Genomic DNA, 21,519 nt, shown 5'->3' with positions numbered 1-21,519 from the left:
CTCAAACCAACTTGGAAACAACAAGAGAACAAAAACAAAAGATAGAAAGGGAGAGGGGAGAGAAATTCAGGTGCTGTCGTGGAGACTTCCAGGAAACCCAATTACCAGTAAGTATAATTACACTTTTCCCCCAGTTGTCTCCACAACAGCACTGTAAGAACTAACAAAGATATATTATGGAGGGACAGCAGCCTGTGAAGGCTGTATTACACAGCACAATGTGGCAGACAAGTGTCGGGAGGGAAGCGTTGCTTCCCAGCAATATCCTGCTCGCTAGCGGAGGAGACCGCTGCTATTACATGCAGTGATCTCCTCAGCAGCATGTGAAGGAGCGATCACTATGCCATCATAGTGGTTTGCCAGTGTTATTAGACACCACGATCTGCCACCTGCAAATTATAAAAAATTTTAACATGTCAAAAGATTTGGATTGCCCGATGAGCGAGCATTTGCTCATTTATCGGGCAATCGGCAGCAGTATTACACTGCCAGATGATTGCTAATGAGAGATCATGCAAACGCTTGTTAGCAATTATTTGCCCAAAAATCGGGCAGTGTAATACAGGCTTTAGACTTTGTGACCAAATGCACAGTCCTGATCAGACAATGTATCTAGTCTGTAATGCAAATCTGTTCAACTGAAGCTTTTTCTGCCGTTGCTCTTATAGAGTAGGTCTTTATCCGAGTAGGAGCTTCTTTTCCTCAAGCCTTGTATGCCTCTGTAATAAGATGTATTATGCATCTGGAGCTGGAACTCCTTGCAGCTTTCCTACCTCTAATTGGACCTGCAAATCGTAACAGATTTCTATCGTTTCTCCAGAACTTAGTAACCGGTATGTAATGCAGAACGGTTCTTCTAACGTCCAGGTTATGGAAGTGTCTTTCCCTTTCAATCCTCGGTCTGTTGCAAAAGGAAGGTATAGCTATATCTTGTGACAGTGGAAAGATGTTGATGCTTTAGGTAAGAACTCTGGTTCTAGCTTGAATACTAGATTGTTCTCAAAAACATAAAAATATGGAAAGGTAGTAGACAATGCCTGTATCTCACTAACAACTCTCCTTGGTGAAGAAATGGCCAGTAAAAGAATTGTTTTTGATAGTAAGCAATTTAATCGATGACTCCTCTATAGGCCTGAAAGGAGGAGACATCAAAGCCGTCGGAACTAAGATTCCAGAAGGTATCAAATTTCTAATGGTAAGATTTATTCTGTCAGCTGGTTTAAAGAGGCGATTCGGTTCAACTAGGCGGGGACTTGAATTTGTCCTGAGCACGGTTATCATCTCCCTGGCTGCGAGCGCATACAATCAGAGAACCCCGCTCTTAGCCAGGGAGAAGGAGCTCAAGTTCTCGCGGGTTCTGCGCATATGAGGCGCCAAAACAAACGGGGACCACAGCGGATGAAAGGGTTTTAAAAAAAAAAAAGCGGAAAGACATCACTGTAGGCCGCACTGTAAGATAATATAACTATTTCAATACATGTATCCTGGTGAAAAGGTCCTCTTTAAAGCAGGGCTGTGGAGTTGGAGTCTGAGTCGAGGAGTCGGAGTCGGAGGCAATTTTGGGTACCTGGAGTCGGAGTCAGCAAAAAATTAACCGACTCCTACTTGATTTAATTTGGAATAAAAAAAAAAAAGCAAGTTTAAATGTCCCAATTCACAAAAAGTTATAATTAATTACCGTATTTTTCGCCCTATAAGACGCACCTAGGTTTTTGAGGAGGAAAATAAGAAAAAAAAATTTGAACCAAAGGGTATGCTTTTGGTGGGTTTTGAACTAATGGTGGTCTGTGGATGACACTGTTATGGGGGCATCTGGGGGTGGCACTGTTATGGGGGCATCTGGGGGTGGCACTGTTATGGGGGCATCTGGGGGTGGCACTGTTATGGGGGCATCTGGGGGTGGCACTGTTATGGGGGCATCTGGGGGTGGCACTGTTATGGGGGCATCTGGGGGTGGCACTGTTATGGGGGCATCTGGGGGTGGCACTGTTATGGGGGCATCTGTGGGTGGCACTGTTATGGGGGCATCTGTGGGTGGCACTGTTATGGGGGCATCTGTGGGTGGCACTGTTATGGGGGCATCTGTGGGTGGCACTGTTATGGGGGCATCTGTGGGTGGCACTGTTATGGGGGCATCTGTGGGTGGCACTGTTATGGGGGCATCTGTGGATGGCACTGTTATGGGGGCATCTGTGGATGGCACTGTTATGGGGGCATCTGTGGATGGCACTGTTATGGGGGATCATTGTGGGGGCATCTGTGGATGGCACTGTTATGGGGGCATATGTGGATGGCACTGTTATGGGGGATCATTGTGGGGGCATCTGTGGATTGCACTGTTATGGGTGCATCTGCGGATGACACATATACAGCATCTTATCTTATGTGTCATCCACAGATCCCCTTCCATTACAGTGTCCCTGTGTAGTGAATGGGGGCCGGCATTTGTTTCTGTAATGGCAGCGGGGCCTGGTGCCTGCTTCATTCATAAAGTGGGCGGAGCAGGCGCGTGACGTAGTGAGCTACGCTACGAGCGCCCACCCGGCCTCCTGACTGCCAAGAAGTTAGTAGTAAGTAGTACAGCGCTATATTTAAGATGATTGGAATACTTTCACAATACCCACAAGTTAGATATGACTACCGTATACTACAGTGAGCAGGGCCAGGTGTAGTAGAATACAGTGACTGCATCGGGCCCCTCTGCCATTACAGAAACAGATGACGGCCCCCAGCCACTCCTCCCTCTCAGCCTATTCACCAGAAGGTCGCAGCATTCGCCCCATATTTTTCCCCCGCAAAAAATACGGTACTTCTTTACTGTATGAATAAAGGCCAATGCATGCAGTGCGTCACGTTACCGCAAAACGAACACGTTAAGTGACCATGAAGAAGCATGCTTTTCATATGCTTCACTATATGGCACGCAACGCACAGTTAAGGAGCGGCAAGACTTATACTTTCCATTGTGTTGTGTTCCGCTGTTACAGGGAACGCAATGACCATGGTTAACCTCGCCTCTCACTGATAACTGATCAAGTAAATATGTTTTTTGCAGGACTAGACACTTGTATAAGTGACGGGAATGGATAGCCAATAGCTCAAGACTGAAGCTGTAAACCATTTGAAAAACTGCTGTCATTCAGCTAAGGCTATAAAAACTTGTAAACTCAGATTGTTAGCTTAAACTTTAAACATGACTATGGGATTCTACTAGGGAAATCATGTTTTAACCCCTTAAGGACACAGGGCGTACATGTACGCCCTGTGTATTTTCGATCACTGCCGTGCGGGCTGTCGGTGATCGGAACCCGGTGCCTGCTCAAATCATTGAGCAGGCACCTAGGCTAAATGTGCGGGGGGGGTCCCGTGACCCCCCCATGTTGGCAATCGTGGCAAACCGCAGGTCAATTCAGAAACTTTAGGATTCCAAAAATGTTCCTGTATCCCTCCCCCCTGCACCCCTGAGTTATTTGAGCACGGTGGGAGGTGCAGGGGGAGGTTTGCGGGCGCCCGCCTCCCATTGAATAATCGTTGGCGTCTAGTGGGTATACCAGGGTGCCAGCACATTGCTGGCACCCTGGTATAAACGGCTGACATCGGTGATGCGATGTCAGCCGTTTAACCCTTTCCATACAGCGGTCCGTACAGACCGCTGTATGGAAAAGGTTAACAGCGCAGGGAGCTCCCTGCCTCTCCCATCGGGGGGCTGCTGTGCCTTTGCAGCCCCCCGAATGGAGAGGGAGAGAGCTCCCAGGCAGCCCCCCGAAGCCCCGTCCTTACCCTTCCCCGTCTGCGCAGTTCTGGCCACTACTGAGCAGACGGGGAAGGTTCCCATGGCAACAGGACGCCTTCTCAGGCGTACTGCTGTCCATGGCATCCTGCTGTCCATGGTTCTGAACAGATCTGTGCTGAAGGCATAGATCTGTTCAGACAAAGTGTAAGTAAAATACAGTACAGTACAATATATATTGTACTGTACTGTATTATACAGACATCAGACCCACTGGATCTTCAAGAACCAAGTGGGTCTGGGTCAAAAAAAAAGTTAAAATAAAGTAAAAATCAAAAAACACATTTATCACTGATTAAAAATGAAAAAAATTAAATTCCCTACACATGTTTGGTATCGCCGCGTCCGTAACGACCTGATCTATAAAACAGTCATGTATCTTTACCCGAACGGTGAACGCCATAAAAATAAAAAATAAAAAACTATGATGAAATTGTGCCCACCTTACTTCCCAAAAAAGGTAATAAAAGTGATCAAAAAAGTCGTATGTACGCCAAAATTGTAACAATCAAACCGTTATCTCATCCCGCAAAAATCATACCCTACCCAAGATAATCGCCCAAAAACTGAAAAAAATATGGCTCTTAGACTATGGAAACACTAAAACATGATTTTTTTGTTTCAAAAATGAAATCATTGTGTAAAACTTACATAAATAAAAAAAAGTATACATATTAGGTATCGCCGCGTCTATATTGACCGGCTCTATAAAAATATCACATGACCTAACCCCTCAGGTGACCACCGTAAAAAAATAAAAATTAAAACGGTGTAAAAAAAAGCAATTTTTTGTCATCTTACGTCACAAAAAGTGTAATAGCAAGCAATCAAAAAGTCATATGCACCTCAAAATAGTGCCAATCAAACAGTCATCTCATCCCACAAAAAATGAGACCATACTTAAGATAATCGCCCAAAAATTCAAAAAACTATGGCTCTTAGACTATGGAGACACTAAAACATTTTTTTTGTTTTAAAAATGAAATCATTGTGTAAAACTTACATAAATAAAAAAAATTGTATACATATTAGGTATCGCCGCGTCTGTGACAACCTGCTCTATAAAATTACCACATGATCTAACCTGTCAGATGAATGGTGTAAATAACAAAAAAAAAAACGGTGCCAAAAAAGCAATTTCTTGTTACCTTGCCACACAAAAAGTGTAATATAGAGCAACCAAAAATCATATGTTCCCTAAACTAGTACCAACAAAACTGCCACCCTATCCCGTAGTTTCTAAAATGGGGTCACTTTTTTGGAGTTTCTACTCTAGGGGTGCATCAGGGGGGCTTCAAATGGGACATGGTGTCAAAAAAAACAGTCCAGCAAAATCTGCCTTCCAAAAACCATATGGCATTCCTTTCCTTCTGCGCCCTGCCGTGTGCCCGTACAGCAGTTTACGACCACATATGGGGTGTTTCTGTAAACTACAGAATCAGGGCCATAAATAATGAGTTTTGTTTGGCTGTTAACTCTTGCTTTTTAACTGGAAAAAAAAATATTAAAATGGAAACTCTGTCAAAAAAGTGAAATTTTGAAATTGTATCTCTATTTTCCATTAAATCTTGTGCAACACCTAAAGGGTTAACAAAGTTTGTAAAATCAGTTTTGTATACCTTGAGGGGTGTAGTTTCTTAGATGGGGTCACTTTTATGGAGTTTCTACTCTAGGGGTGCATCAGGGGGCTTCAAAAGGGAGATGGTGTCAAAAAAACCAGTCCAGCAAAATCTGCCTTCCAAAAACCGTATGGCATTCCTTTCCTTCTGCGCCCTGGCGTGTGCCCGTACAGCAGTTTATAACCACATATGGGGTGTTTCTGTAAACTACAAAATCAGGGCCATAAATAATGAGTTTTGTTTGGCTGTTAACCCTGCCTTCCAAAAACCAAATGGCACACCTTTCACTCTATGCCCCGCTGTGTGGCCATACAGTAGTTTACGGCCACATATGGGGTGTTTCTGTAAACGGCAGAGTCAGGGCAATAAAGATACAGTCTTGTTTGGCTGTTAACCCTTGCTTTGTTAGTGAAAAAAATGGGTTAAAATGGAAAATTAGGCAAAAAAATGAAATTCGCAAATTTCATCCCCATTTGCCAATAACTCTTGTGCAACACCTAAAGGGTTAACAAAGTTTGTAAAATCAGTTTTGAATACCTAGAGGGGTGTAGTTTATAGAATGGGGTCATTTTTGGGTGGTTTCTATTATGTAAGCCTCGCAAAGTGACTTCAGAGCTGTAGTGGTCCCTAAAAATTGGGTTTTTGTAAATTTCTGAAAAATGTCAAGATTTGCTTCTAAACTTCTAAGCCTTGTAACATCCCCAAAAAATAAAATATCATTCCCAAAATAATTCAAACATGAAGTAGACATATGGGGAATGTAAAGTCATCACAATTTTTAGGGGTATTACTATGTATTACAGAAGTAGAGAAACTGAAACTTTGAAATTTGCTAATTTTTCAAAATTTTTGGTAAATTTGGCATTTTTTTATGCAAAAAAAAATATTTTTTTAACTTTATTTGACCAGTGTCATGAAGTACAATATGTGACGAAAAAACAATCTCAGAATGGCCTGGATAAGTCAAAGCGTTTTAAAGTTAAAATGGCCTGGTCCTAAGGTGTAATAAGGCTGTGTCCTTAAGGGGTTCCTCCCACTGCCCGATCTTCAGCAGAAGATCAGCACACAAAGGAGAAGGCAGCAGCTTCCTAGCCAGTAGTTCTGTGGTAATGATATGTATGTTGCCTTTCTTTCCTTCAAGGAATGTATAAAATACATTCGCATATTAAATACAGAGGAGTCGGAGTCGGGGAGTCAGAGTCGGAAGTACCAAAACTGAGGAGTCGGAGCATTTATCTACCGACTCCACAGCCCTGCTTTAAAGAACCTTTCCACCATAAATAAAACACTAAGCGCTGCAACCTGAACTCTTAACATATTTGGTCTTAACCCCCTGACTAAGGCTACTTTCACACTTGCGCTTGATCGGATCCGTTCTGAACGGATCCGATCATATTAATGCAGACGGAGGCTCCGTTCAGTACGGATCCGTCTGCATTAATAACTTAGAAAAATTTCGCAAGTGCGCAAGTAGCCTGAGCGGATCTGTTCAGACTTTCAATGTAAAGTCAATGGGGGACGGATCCGCTTGAAGATTGAGCCATATGGTGACATCTTCAAGCGGATCCGTTCCCATTGACTTACATTGTAAGTCTGAACGGATCCGCACGCCTCCGCACGGCCAGGCGGACAGCTGAACGCTGCAAGCAGCGTTCAGCTGTCCGCCTGTCCGTGTGGAGGCGAGCGGAGCGGAGGCTGAACGCCGCCAGACTGATGCAGTCTGAGCGGATCCGCTCCATTCAGACTGCATCAGGGCTGGACGGAGGCGTTCGGGTCCGCTCGTGAGCTCCTTCAAACGGAGCTCACGAACGGACCTATGAACGCTAGTGTGAAAGTAGCCTAAACCCTCCTGAAGAAAATCTAAGAGGATGGGAATTTTGATCTCCTTAATGGAAAAAACAATTACCACTGTAAGAAGCAAATTTCCTCCAGACTTTACTGTAGATAAATCTGGTAGCGGGTTTATGGTTCAGGACTAAAGTGTCAACTACCTTGTTGAAGAGGCCTTTCGCCTTCAGTAGCTCCCTTTCAGCATCCTGGTCGAGAGACACAGGGGCTTCAAACCCAAATGTAAAACCGGGCCCTGTGTCAACAGAACCTTTTATGTTGGTAATATCATCAGAGATTGAACACACATGGATTCCAACATCGTGAACCTTTTTGGCCAGTAGGGTACCACTAGAATCACTGAAGCCTGATCCTCTCTTATTTTCCTGAGGATCTTTGGGTTCATCGGAATTGGTGGGAAAGCATATGTCAGCTGGAACCTCCATGTTATTGACATTGCATGTACCGCCAGAGGCCTGTCCTGAGGATTTAGAGAGCAGAATATAATTCTGTTGTTCCTGTTTGCGAACAAGTCCACCTCTGGAACTCCCCATTTCTCAGTCAGAGATAGATAAACTCGCTGAGATAAGGTCCATTCTCCTGGCAGGAGTGCCTTCCTACTTAGATAACCTGCCACTGTATTCTCCGAGCCCTTGAGATGTACTGCAGAAAGTGAAGGAACATGAGTCTCTGCCCATATGAATATCGTTTGATCTAGAAGAAAAGGATTTCATGTGCCACCTTGATGATTGATAAAGGCTACAGCTGTTATATTGTCTGACTGTCTTGACACATTTCAGAGTCTCCCAACCTGCTCTGAGTTCTCCATAATTGGACAATCTTTTGCTTATAATCTGGGTCCATATTCACATGCTCTCCCCATCCCCAAGCACTGGCATCTGTTGTTATCTTTACCAACGGTACCTGCTTCCAAGATATTTCTTTTGTTAGATTCTCCTTTTTCTTCCACCATGGGAGAGACATCTTTACTTTTGTTGACAAGATCATTGGCCTGTCTAGGGATGAGAGTGATCCATTCCAATTTTGTAGCATCAGGGCTTGCAGTGGTCTTGTATGTACCTGCACCAACTGTACTGCTGGGATACAAGATGTCATGGGGCCTAATATCCTCATAACCTGTCTTATTTTCGTTCTCCCTATTACCGATAATTTTCTGGCTTTCTGGCTCAATTTGAATGCTTTTTCTTCTGCGAGAAAGGATCTCTAGGATAAGGAGTCGAGTTCTATCCCCAGAAACCTCTTCCTTGTAGATGGGTTTAACGAGGATTTTGAAAATTGATGATCCATCCTCTTTCCTGTAAAGTCTCTATTATAAACTGTAACTGTCTCTGAACATTTTATTTGACATTCTGTATGATGAGGAGGTCATCCAAATACAGAATTATCATCACCTGATTTAGCCTTAAAGGGGTTGTCTCATCATGGACAATGGGGGCATATCGCTAGGATATGCCCCCATTGTCTTAAAGGGTGCGGGTCCCACCGCTGGGACTCACACCTATATAGAGAACGGAGCCCCGCAAGGTGGTGGCTGGAGGACTCCGGTCCGGCCACCATCAAGCCAGCTCCCCATAGAAGTAAATGGGACCATACCGCGCATGCACGGCCCTCACTCCCATTCATTTCTATGGGGCCGACGGACCCATAAAAAATGAATGGAGGGCGGTTGCGCATGCGCAGTGCACCCTCCTTCATTTGCAGGGCTCCGTTCTCGATATAGGTGGGACCCGCACGTATAAGACAATGGGGCATATCCTAGCGATATGCCCCCATTGTCCATGACGAGACAACCCCTTTAAGTATGCAACTACTTCTGACATTACCTTTGTGAAAAGCCTCGGGGCAGCTAAGATTCCAAAGTGCAGCCATCTGAACTGATGATAAAAATATCCTCCCTTTGTTCTTGATTGCAAACGTTAGAGACCTCTGGTGGGCTTGGTGAATTGGAATATGCAAAGAGGCATATTTTAAATCCAACTTAACCATTACAGCATCCTTGTGTATCAAAGGTATAGCTGATTTTATTGTTTCCATCTTGAAATTCTTGTACCTGATTAGCCTGATTTTCAGATTCATTATTACTCTGTAAATGCCATTTGCTTTTTTTTTTTTTTTTTTTTACTAGGAAGAGCTTTGAGTAAAACCTCTGTTCCTGTTCTTCCCTGCGAAGAGGACAGATTGCTCGAACACATAAGAAGTCCTCCACTCCAGTCCATACCTCTTTCAGAAGATGATCCTTAAATCTGAATCTTTTATTCCTGGGCCTATCTTTCTGACTAGAATCTTCTTCTTCCTCAGGAAATCCTCTTTTTTTTTGCCTGAGGCCTTTTTAAGAAATTCAGGAACATATAAAAATTCTCCGTGAAAGGTACAGAAACTAGTTTACTCTTAGATGCTAAATCACCCTGCCAGGATTTTAGCCATAAGACTCTCCTACATGAATTAGAGAGAACGGCGACCCAATCGGCCATCTTTACTGCCTCCTCCGAGGCATCAGCCAGAAATCCTGCTGCCATTTTCAATAACAGCATAGAATCCAGAATCTGCTCTCTGGGAGTGCGGTTCTTTATATAAAGTTTAAACTGTGTAAGCCATAAGTGGAGACTTCTGGCCACACAAGTACGGGCAACATTCGGTCTTAATAATGACATGACTGCTTCTCAGTTTTTTTTTAAGAAACCCCTCAGCCTTACTGTCCGTACTGTGTAGCATCCTCAAAAAGGTAAAGATCTTTTCTTAGCAATCTTTGCCACCGAAACATCTACCTTTGGAATAGAATCCGAATTTACAGTATCTTCTTTGTTAAATGGTTATCGTCTCTTTAGACCCTTGGGTAAAAAGAAGCTCCTATCCAGTCTTGAACATTAATTTAACACTTACATTTTACATTATCATGCATCGGGAATACTCTTTTGTTTAACCCCCAGACCACCAAACATTTCATCCAGTACTTCTTACGGCTTTAGTCAACTCCTCTAGGCCATTATTGGAAAAATATAATTTTTTATCTTCATCCGAGGAAGAACTATCGTCCTCTACTTCTCCATCTTCAATTTCAGACATATCAGAAGAAGAGTCATTCGGACACCACATGTTTAGTTTTGGCTATTGCTTTACGACCAGTGCTCTCATAGAGGATGCGCGGCAATAGCTGAATGTATCTCTTCCCTCACCATACTTTTAATTTCATCCATAAGTGAGGAAGATTCCGCCTTAATTATCTTGGAAATACACTCCCGACTAATTGCTTTTTTGTAAGTTTCTGGTAGTTTTGCGGCAAAAACTTCACATTTCTTTACTGTCCTTGCCTTTGTTTTAGTCTTTGGTTTATGATCCTTTTCTCCAGAACTGCTCTTGCTTCTCCAGCTTCAACGCCTGAGCCTGCCCCTTCCATCTCAACTTCTCAGAGAGGAATGCCGACACCCACCATCACATGTGCTTTATATATAAGGCTTCGTTCACATCACTGTTCAGCCTTTCGGCACATAACTGAGCCGAACGGCACCTAAGGCCAATCGTCGGCCCAGAGTCCTCCCCTCTCTGCGCTTAACGGAACTGACATCAGCCCAGCCGCACACCAATCAGAAGTGACATGGACAACGCTCTCCACAAGCCTCTGGTCATGTGTCTGGTACTGTGTACCTTAAGCCTGTTGTACTGCCATGACAGCTAACAACTCCGATTCGGGACCTGCCATGCTCACTTGCTCTATGCCTAACAGAGCCTCCATTATATTCATGGATGGGAAGTCAGAGCCCCTTCTCCTACCTATCCCAGCATAACTCCATCTTTTCTTCAACCTTTCCTTCTCTGGATGGCATCCTGCCCTGTTAAGGGAAAGGAAAAACACTGAGGATAGACAGGAAGGGGAGGGGTTTTAACTTCTCAGAATGTGTTTTTCCTGTCCCTAACAGGGGAGGCGCAATCTCAGGTGTGCTGTTGTGGAGGCGACTGGGGGAGAGTTTGTTTAAAAGACATTCACACTCACTTCTATCACAAATCTATACGATAGAGGCAGAGACATGTGAACGGTTCCTTTCTGCTCTAGAGGCTCATTCACACGGTGTATCTAAAACAGCTGGTGTAGAACACATATACAGCCTAAGAGCTCATTCACACGACCGTGGTTTGGTTCCGCATCCGAGGTGCATTTTTTGCGGCTCGGATGCGGACCCATTCACTTCAATGGGGCCACAAAAGATGCGGACAGCACTCCATGTGCTGTCCGCATCCATTGCTCCATTCTGTGGACCCGCAAAAATTATAAGTCATGTCCTATTCTTGTCCGTTTTGCGGACAAGAATAGGCATTTCTATAATGGCCCGTCCCTTCCGTTCCGCAAATTGCAGAAGGAACACGGGAGGCATCCGTGTTTCGCAATTTGCGGACCGTAAAACACGGCACAGTCGTGTGAATGAGCCCTTATACAGTACAGTTCTGCACAATTGGTGCATATTCTTCTGCTGCAGAATTCCGGTACGTTCTCTGAGGTCCCGTGCTGGCTGCATCATTGCCTTCTTCAGTGAAAGATCTGGAAACTATGGGGGAGATTTATCATTCCCTTTAGGCTGGGTTCAGACCTGAGCGTTTTACAGCGCGTTCCTACGCGCTGTAAAACGCTCAACAGGCAAGAACCAATTATTCCCTATGGGAATGGTTCTCACCTGAGCGTTTTACAGCGCATACGATCGCGCTGTAAAACGCCCGATGCCCCAAGAAGTACAGGAGCTTCTTTGGGGCGTCTTGTCGCGTGTTCCCGTACATAGACTTCAGCGGGAACGCGCGACAATGGGCGTTCGCTTGTTCCAGAGCCGCGATTGTAAACGCGCGTACAATCGCGCATAAAGAGCGCTCCATCCCGAACGCTCAGGTCTGAAGCCAGCCTTACACCTGAAAGTGGCATTAAAAAGTTGTAGGCGAGACTTTTTAAATGCAACTTTTAAAAAAATTGCAGCAGCTCCCCTTTTTCGCCGTCCTCGACCCTTTTCTAAAAGAGGGTGTGGCAACAGTGGTGAAGGGGGTGTGGCCGGCCACAGTGACAAATTTATCTTCATTTACGCTAGTTTTTTGCCGTAAATGAAGATAGAAATCTACGGCAGCTCTGGGATGTCGTTGATTTCTGGTTAGGGTACTTTCACACTTGCGTTGCTGGATTCCGGCAGGCAGATCCGGCAATCTGTATGCAAACAGATCCCATTTGTAGACGGATCCGGATCTGGATCCGTCTGACAAATGCATTGAAATACTGGATCCGTCTCTCCGGTGTCATCCGGAAAAACGGATCCGGTATTTATTATTTTCACCTCTTTAAAGGTCTGCGCATGTGCAGACCGGGAGAACGGATCTGTCAATGCGGAAATTTTAATGCAGGAAATTAATGGAAATTAATGCCGGACTCGGCATTCCGGCAAGTGTTACCGAAATTTTGGACGGAGAGAAAAATACAGCATGCTGCGTTTTTTTCTCCGTCAAAATACCGTGAAAGGACTGAACTGAAGACATTCTGATGCGTACTGAACGGATTGCTTTCCATTCAAAATGAATTAGGATATGCCGAGAACGGAACTCAATAACGGAAAACTTTGACGCAAGTGTGAAAGTACCCTTAGGCACACGGACTGCAGTAGGATACACATCGTCCTACGCATTGTCATAAGTTAGGCGCAAAGGGATATCAAGACAGGCACAGAAAGCGCCAGTCCAAATAAATCTCCCCCTATGAATTTATGGAGGTCGGATTTGGGGTGCTAAATTACTTGAGAAGGGTAATCATTAGCTCCTCACCCTATCCATACTCCCTTTATCATAAAACTACTAAACCTACCATCCCCTAGTAAATTATTTACAGAATGACTTCTGCTGGAAATATAGAAGAGCAGCAGTCAGGTCGCAGGTTGTTTACGAGCAGTTTGTACAATATCTCCTATTGTAAAGTAATAGAAGTAATAAAACCGATCTGATAAACATATCAAGTATTCACAAAGAGTTTGTAGTTACAAAAATGATCACATTTAGGCCTCATGCACACGGATGTTTTTTTTTGCGGTCCGCAAAAACGGTTTCTGTTGTTCCGTGTCCGTTTTTTCTTCCGTGGGTCTTCCTTGATTTTTGGAGGATCCACGGACATGAAAAATGAAAAAAAAATCTAAGTCAAGTTTGCCTTTGAAATTATATGAAAAAACGGACACGGATCACGGACGCGGATGACAATCTTGTGTGCATCCGTTATTTTTCACAGACCCATTGACTTGAATGGGTCCGTGAACCGTTGGCCGTGAAAAAAATATGACAGGTCATATTTTTTTGACGGACACGGACTGGAAACACGGATCACGGACACGGATTCCAAACGGTGCATTTTTCGATTTTACCACGGACCCATTGAAAGTCAATGGGTCCGCAGGAAAAAACGGAAAACGGAACAACGGCCGCAGATGCACACAACGGTCGTGTGCATGAGGCCTTACAGTAACCAGGCCGGCAGGTTCAAGACACTCCCCATACACTTTACATTCACCATGACATCGCTGTAACATACCTGATTTCTTCTTGTATAAAACGGCGGCAATGATCAGTAACACGATCAATATGACTGCTCCAGAGATCACACCCACCACCAGGCCAGTGTTACCACCGCCATCTTCTGCAGGGAGATAGCAAATAAACTTTACTTAATGTAATATAATATAATCTGAAGCATTCTGTGTCAGCATTCAAGTCATAGTAACTGCAGGCACAAAGAGGCAGGGTACAGCAGGAGTATGGATTGTGGTGATGCTCATCTTGGATGGAGGCATAGCTAGCTATACTACGCTGATTCCATTGTTCATATGCACTGCAATTGGAGCTACTGAAACACCGGTGAGACGGCCTGTGCAACTTGGTCGGGGCCTTAGTAACAAGCAGGAGGAGATGAGACAACCACTTTAAGACCAATTTCAGGACCCCGATGCTACAAAAGGGAAGATGCCCCTGAAGTAAAGGCCTTTTACATGGGCTGATGACTGGGAACGAACCAGGTCATCGACCCAAGTAAACATGGTGCAGACCACCCAACATCCTCTTGTCTGCCAGGGGACCACATCTTGTATGCACTATTAAAAATTGTAGTTTTTAAGTGGTACGTCACCCTGTGTAAACAAAGGATGTGCAGCCAAACTGTATATGGACAGAGGATCGTACTACCGGTCATTCGTCCTGATATTAATGACCCCTAGTGGTTATTTTCTTGTAATACAGATTCAAATTCACTAAACTGGTCTAAATAGTATGAACATGAAAATGTGGCTCAAGTGAGCTGAATTTTGGGAAACGTTTCCGTGAAAGTGGACAAATTGTGCTGACAGTTACCACTCAAAACAGAGACAGAAAAGTATGCCTGCCCTGGAGTGTAGTAGAAATTAGACAGTTTTTACAACAAAATCTGGCACAAACTGAGGAGCACCTACATAAATAGGACAGAAATTAGACACAAAAGTTTTGAAATTGTCTTGAAACTCAAAATAGGTGCAAATGCCTCCAAAACAAGTGCAAAAACAGTTGGTAAGTGAGACTAAAAAAAATAAGACAGTCGCAAACGGGCTTTTTACACAACAGGTGGTGACACTTTCGTAAATCTGCCCCAAGATGTCTATTTTCAAAACAGATATGACTATGGGGGTATAATGTGATTTCATAATTCAGGTATTGTGTGAATATTGCCCTGGCCACAAAAGTAAAATAATAATAATTAAATGAAAAAAAGTCTTGTGTGTAAGAATCTCACCGTTATACACGAGCCGGATTTCTTGCTGCATATCTGCCGTGAGAGAATCGTGTTGGACTTTACATGAGAGGGATTTCGGTTTCTCTGTGGATGGTAACATCACTGAGCTATTGATGGAGAAAGTATTATCATTATTCTTGTGAAGAGAGGATACAACAGAGCCGCTCATGACTGTCCCGTCCTTTATCAACTGCACAGTGATCCGTTCAGGGTAAAACCCAGTCACCAAGCACAAGATCTTCTCCTGCTCAACACCCACATTAATCTTCTCAAGGGCTGAGATGGACGGACGAGCTGTGAGAAAAGAATAAAAATGTGTAATCATTGTGATGTTGTGCACTACCCTGTGTGTTGGTGTAGTAATCACCTATATACTGGTTTTAATAAATGCAACAACCCCAAAAAAATATTGGAACCATGTGGAGACAGAAATAAATGGAAATAGATTGAGGCCTGATGCTTAAAGGGGATCTGCACTTTGTTTAAACTGATGATCTATCCTCTGGATAGATCATCAGCATTTAAACGGCGGGGGTCCGACACCCGGGCCCCCTCCGATCATCTGTTTGAGAAGGCAGCGGCGCTCCAGCCTTCTCACTGTTTACCGCAGGCCAAGTGACGTCACGACTAGTATCACTGGCCTGGGCGCGGCTAAGCTCTGTTCCCTTGAAGTCGTGACGTCACTCGGCCAGCAGTAAACAGTGAGAGGGCTGCGGTGCTGCTGCCTTCTCAAACAGCTGATCGGTGGGGGTCCCGGGTGTCGGACACCCGCCGATCAGAAGCTGATGATCTATCCAGAGGATAGATCATCAGTTTAAACAAAGTGCAGATCCCCTTTAATATCATGTTATCAATCAGACATATTCTAATGTGTCTCATCAGTGCAGATTACATCATGGAAGGGGTTAAAACACTTCCAGTATGTGGTCAGTTGCTTCCATAGCTCAGCTGTAGTCGATGGTGTATCCCTCTGGGATGGGGACAATGGTTTATGCAGTTTTTAGGGATTATCGGTCACTGCTGTAAACTTACCATAAACTAGCAGATCAATGTCCTTGTGAATGGTATCAGGGCTGTAGATTATGGTGCACTTATAGATCCCGATGTCACTGACAGAGATATTATTGATGTATAAATCAGCTGCTCCTTTTGCAATGTTCTTTTCATCAAAATGCATCCTTGGCTGAATGTGAAGCCCCTTGTTGTCGTACTTTACAATTCCAGTTCCCTGAAATTCCCACAAAACAGCAAGATACTGACGGTTTATTGTACTGCTGCGCACCTTGAACGTACAAGGTATCATGACATTAGTTCCCAGCTCTGCTTTTCGGGAAGAAGGAGCAAAGACTTCCAAGGCGGATCCAGCAGAAGTTAACACTGAAAAACAGACAGCATTATGTAGGATTTTTGAGGCACTAGTAGCAGGCCAATCACAAGAAAATACATGAGCATTCGGGAAAAAGGTTGGTGTGATGTCCACATTTCTAGGTCTGACCCCTGCTTGTATAACCTAAGCTGTGAGCTTCTACCCCATGGCGGGTCTACTCATGTGGACAGAAATTTCTTTGCTGAGACTTTTCCACATCAATGATGAGATAATGAAACCTTATTGCCAAACGTTCAATAACAGAAATCCATATTTTCTCATTGCTAATTCTGTTTATTAGCAAGTCAGACGGGCTTGTGCTTCTGCATTTAACTAAGTGTTAAAGGGGTTCCCCATGATTAATGTAAAAACTGAAAAATCAGACATCATACAGTACATGACAATACCTTTCTAAGGCCTCATGCACACGACCGTTGTGTGCATCCGTGGCCGTTGTGCCGTTTTCCGTTTTTTTTCACGGACCCATTGACTTTCAATGGGTCCGTGGAAAAATCGGAAAATGCACCGTTTTGCAGCCGAGACTGTGATCCGTGTATCCTGTCCGTCAAAAAAATATCACCTGTCCTATTTTTATGACGGACAACGGTTCACGGACCCATTCAAGTCAATGGGTCCGTGAAAGAACACGGATGCACACAAGATTGGCATCCGTGTCCGTGATCCGTGTCCGTAGGCTACTTTCATACAGACGGATCCGAAGATCCGTCTGCATAAAAGCTTTTTCAGAGCTGAGTTTTCACTTCGTGAAAACTCAGATCCGACAGTATATTCTAACACATAGTGATGGGGACGCTTCTAGTTAGAATATACAACGAACTGTGTACATGACTGCCCCCTGCTGCCTGGCAGCACCCGATCTCTTACAGGGGGCTGTGATCCGTACAATTAACCCCTCAGGTGCTGCACCTGAAGGGGTTAATTGTGTGTATCATAGCCCCCTGTAAGAGATCCGGGGCTGCCAGGCAGCAGGGGGCAGACCCCCCTCCCTCCCCAGTTTAAATTTCATTGGTGGCCAGTGCGGCCCCCCCTCCCTCCCTCTATTGTAATAATAACATTGGTGGCACAGTGTGCGCCCCCTCCGGCCCCCCCCTCCTTTCCTCCCTCTATTGTATTAATACGTTGGTGGTACAGTGTCCGGCCTCCCCCGGCCCCCCCTCTATTGCATTAATAACATTGGTGGCAGTGTGCGGCCTCCCCTCCCCCCCCCCCCCCCCGATCATTGGTGGCAGCGGAGTTCCGATCGGAGTCCCAGTTTAATCGCTGGGGCTCCAATCGGTAACCATGGCAACCAGGACGCTACTGCAGTCCTGGTTGCCGTGGTTACTTAGCAATAGTAGAAGCATCATACTTACCTGCTGGCTGCTGCGATGTCTGTGTCCGGCCGGGAGCTCCTCCTACTGGTAAGTGACAGCAATGCGCCGCACAGACCTGTCACCTACGGACCCCGTTTTTGCGGACCGTGTGCATGAGGCCTAAGGCTACTTTCACATCTGCATTTTGGCATCCTGGTTTTGAGATCCGACAGAGGATCTCACAACCGTGCCAAAACTGTTCCATTTTTGTCCCCATGCATTCTGAAAGGAGTATGTTTCGTTCAAGATGCATCAGGATACCTTCCATTCCGTTTTTTGATCGGACACAAAACCGCTGCAAGCTGCAGTTTTGTGTCCGGTCATCGAAACAGAAAAAAACTGATCCGTCACTAACAACAGTCAATAGTGTCAGATCCGGTTTCTTTAGTTTTGAATCCACACAACTGCATCCTAACGGAACAGATGCATAATGATGTGTAATCAAAACTGATTCGTTTTGTTCAGGTTTTGAGATCCTCTGCTGGATCTCAAAACCTGAAACCAAAACGCAGATGTAAAAAGTAGCCTAAGGCCTCATTCACACAAGCGCCATGTTTTTTGTCCGGATGCATCCCGGATGCATTGCGGCAAACCCGCGCGAGTAGGTACGCGATTGCAGTCAGTTTTGACTGCGATTGCTTTTCGTTGTTCGGTTTTTATCGCGCGGGTGCAATGTGTTTTGCACGCGCGTGATAAAAAAAACTGACTGTGGTACCCAGACCCAAACTTCTTCACAGAAGTTGAGGTTTGGGTTCAAGGTTGTGTAGATTGTATTATTTTCCCTTATAACATGGTGATAAGGGAAAATAATAGCATTCTGAATACAGAATGCTAAGTAAAATAGGGTTAAAAAAAATATAATAATAATAATTTAACTCACCTTAATCCACTTGTTCGTGCATGTCTTCTGTCTTCATCTGTGAGGAAAAGGACCTGTGGTGACGTCACTGCGCTCATCACATGGTCAGTCACATGATCCATCAAGGACCTGTGGTGACGTCACTGCGCTCCTCACATGGTCAGTCACATGATCCATCACCATGGTGATGGATCATGTGACGGACCATGTGATGAGCGCAGTGACGTCACCACAGGTCCTTTTCCTCACAGATGAAGACAGAAGACATGCCGGCTGCGCGAACAAATGGATTAAGGTGAGTTAAATTATTATTATTTTTTTTTTAACCCCTCCAGCCCTATTTTACTTAGCATTTTGTATTCAGAATGCTATTATTTTCCCTTATAACCATGTTATAAGGGAAATTAATAATGATCGGGTCACCATCACGATAGTCTCCTAGTAACCGTGATTGAAAATCGCATTGCATCCGCACTTGCTTGCGGATGCTTGCGATTTTCACACAGACCCATTCATTTCTATGGGGCCTGCGTTAAGTGAAAAACGCACAAAGAGGAGCATGCTGCGATTTTCACGCAACGCACAAGTGATGCGTGAAAATCACTGCTCATGTGCACAGCCCCAAAGAAATCAATGGGTCTGGATTCAGTGCGGGTGCAATGCGTGCACCTCACGCATTGCACCCGCGCGGAAATCTCGCCCGTCTGAAAGTAGCCTAAGAAAGCTAGAACCAGCCCTGCACCTCACAGGGATCCAGAGATCTCCACGTTCAATACTCTGCTAGATTTATATCAAGCTGACAGCTCAAGGGGAGTGTCCTTTTTGCTGCAGCTCAGGGGTCGTGTCTTTTCTGCTATAGTTCTATACCTATTTGTCGTAAAATAAGAAAATGGTGCAGGTGTTGTAAAACACAACAAAACAGGCGCAACAATGTTAATAAATTGTGCGGACAAAAAAAACCAAAAAAAAATACATGGGTATCAAGGAGAGAATACAACAAAAAAAGTGGTGCAGACGCTTTAGTAAATGTGCCCCAGTAGGTGCTCTCTGCTTTTAATATGGACAGCACCTGTGAATTAAACGCACACATCTGCATGAGACCTATGAAGAGAGTTGCCAAATACACTGCACGTCCCAAAAAAAAGTTGCCACCAAAAATATTTAGTTAGACCGCCTTTAGCTTTGATTGCAGCACGCATTCGCTGTGGCATTATTTCGATAAGATTCTGCAATGTCACAAGATTTTTTTCCATCCAGTGTTACATACATTTTTCACCAAGATCTTGCATTGATGATGGCAGAGTCTGACTGCTGCGCAAAGCCTTCTCCAGCACATCCCAAAGATTCTCAATAGGGTTAAGGTCTGGACTCTGTGGTGACATGTGTGACAATGATGTCTTATTCTCCCTGAACCACTCTCACAATTTGAGCCCGATGAATCCTAGCATTATCATCCACGAATATGCCCCTGCCATCAAGGAAGAAAAAATCTATTGATGGAATATCCTGGTCATCAGTATGTTCAGGTAGTCGCTGACCTCATTCTTGGAGCACATAGTGTTGCTGAACCTAGACCTGACCAACTGCAGCAACCCCGGATCATAGCACTGCCCCCACAGGCTGGTACAGGAGGCACTAGGCATGATGGGGGCATCACTTCATCTGCCTCTTTTCTTACCGTGATGTGCCCATCACTGTGGAACAGGGTAATTCTGGACTCATCAGACCCCATGACCTTCTTCCATTGCTCCAGAGTCCAATCTTTATGCTCAGTAGCAAATTGAAGCCTTTTTTCTGGTTTGCCTCACTGATTAGTGGTTTTCTTACGGCTACACAGCTGTTCAGTCCCAATCCCTTGACTTCCCTTCGCATTGTGCGTGTGGAAATGCTCTTACTTTCACTATTAAACATAGCCCTGAGTTCTACTGTTGTTTTTCTTCAATTTGATTTCACCAAACGTTTAAGTGATCGCCGATCACCATCATTCAGGATTTTTTTCCCGCCACATTTCATCTTCGAATACAATAGGTCCCCACTATCCTTCCAGTTTTTAATAATGCGTTGGAACAGTTTTAACCCAAATTTAGTAGTTTCTGCAATCTCCTTAGATGTTTTCTCTGCTTGATGCATGACAATGATTTGACCCTTCTCAAACAGACTAACATATTTTCCACGAACACGAGATGTGTCTTTCAACATGGTTAAGAAATGAGAAGCGACTCATTGCACCAGTTGGGGTCAAATAACTTGTTGCCAGCTGAAAGATAATGCAGTAATTATCCAATAGGAGGCTCAGAACTATCTGCTTAGTTAAATCCAGGTGGCGACTTTTTTTTTGCACAGGCAGTGTATTTCTTGTAAAGGTTAAATTTCTGGCAACCAGGGAATGCTGGCGTTGCAGCTATGGAGGCAAAAACTGCAAGCTCCTGCTATACACAAAACGAAATCAATAGAAGCAAAAGTAAGTGTCAGGACCCTGCTCCAGCTATCCGTATGGACAGTGCATCTGCTATACTTACATGTATGGCACAGTGAGAGCAGGAACAAAGCTCTGAGCTCCGCCATTTCACAATCCACGGATGTATTTAGCCCCGTAATGATTTCTATTTTCACTTTCATTTTTCCTTCAGGAGGGAGGGAGGAAGCTGCAGAAGACTCTGCCGTGTAGTCACGCCTCTTGTCACTAGCCATAGACGCAAGCCAAAAGCCTGATGTACTCCTGTACAACCGCAGCAAGCATCATCAGATAAAGGGGGTCATTTATCACACTCGTCTGTTTTTTAGAGTGCGCAGTGGATTAGCTGCCAGTACTTTGCATAGTTTTATGCCTTATTCACACATCAGTGATTGTGAGCCAAAACCAGGATTGGCGCCTCCACAAAGATAGGGGAATAAGGGA

The 21,519-nt window shown here is 44.4% G+C and overlaps 1 protein-coding gene across 1 annotated transcript in view; it reads right to left on the bottom strand.

The window, feature by feature from the left end:
- Positions 1–21,311, bottom strand: part of LOC122945533 — a 61,467-nt gene extending 40,156 nt beyond the window's left edge. The window contains exons 1-4 of the mRNA XM_044304595.1: positions 21,140–21,311; positions 16,055–16,399; positions 15,023–15,316; positions 13,796–13,900 (exon numbers count right to left, since the gene is read on the bottom strand). Of these exons, the coding sequence (XP_044160530.1) occupies positions 13,796–13,900; positions 15,023–15,316; positions 16,055–16,399; positions 21,140–21,311 (916 nt within the window). The remainder of the gene's footprint in view (positions 1–13,795; positions 13,901–15,022; positions 15,317–16,054; positions 16,400–21,139) is intronic.
- Between the last annotated feature and the right edge of the window lie 208 nt (positions 21,312–21,519).

The sequence above is a fragment of the Bufo gargarizans genome, chromosome 8 (assembly GCF_014858855.1).
Source record: "Bufo gargarizans isolate SCDJY-AF-19 chromosome 8, ASM1485885v1, whole genome shotgun sequence".
Taxonomy (NCBI): Eukaryota; Metazoa; Chordata; class Amphibia; order Anura; family Bufonidae; genus Bufo; species Bufo gargarizans.
The sequence above is the reverse complement of the archived record's forward strand: the minus strand, read 5'-3'. Positions and strand labels throughout refer to the sequence as shown.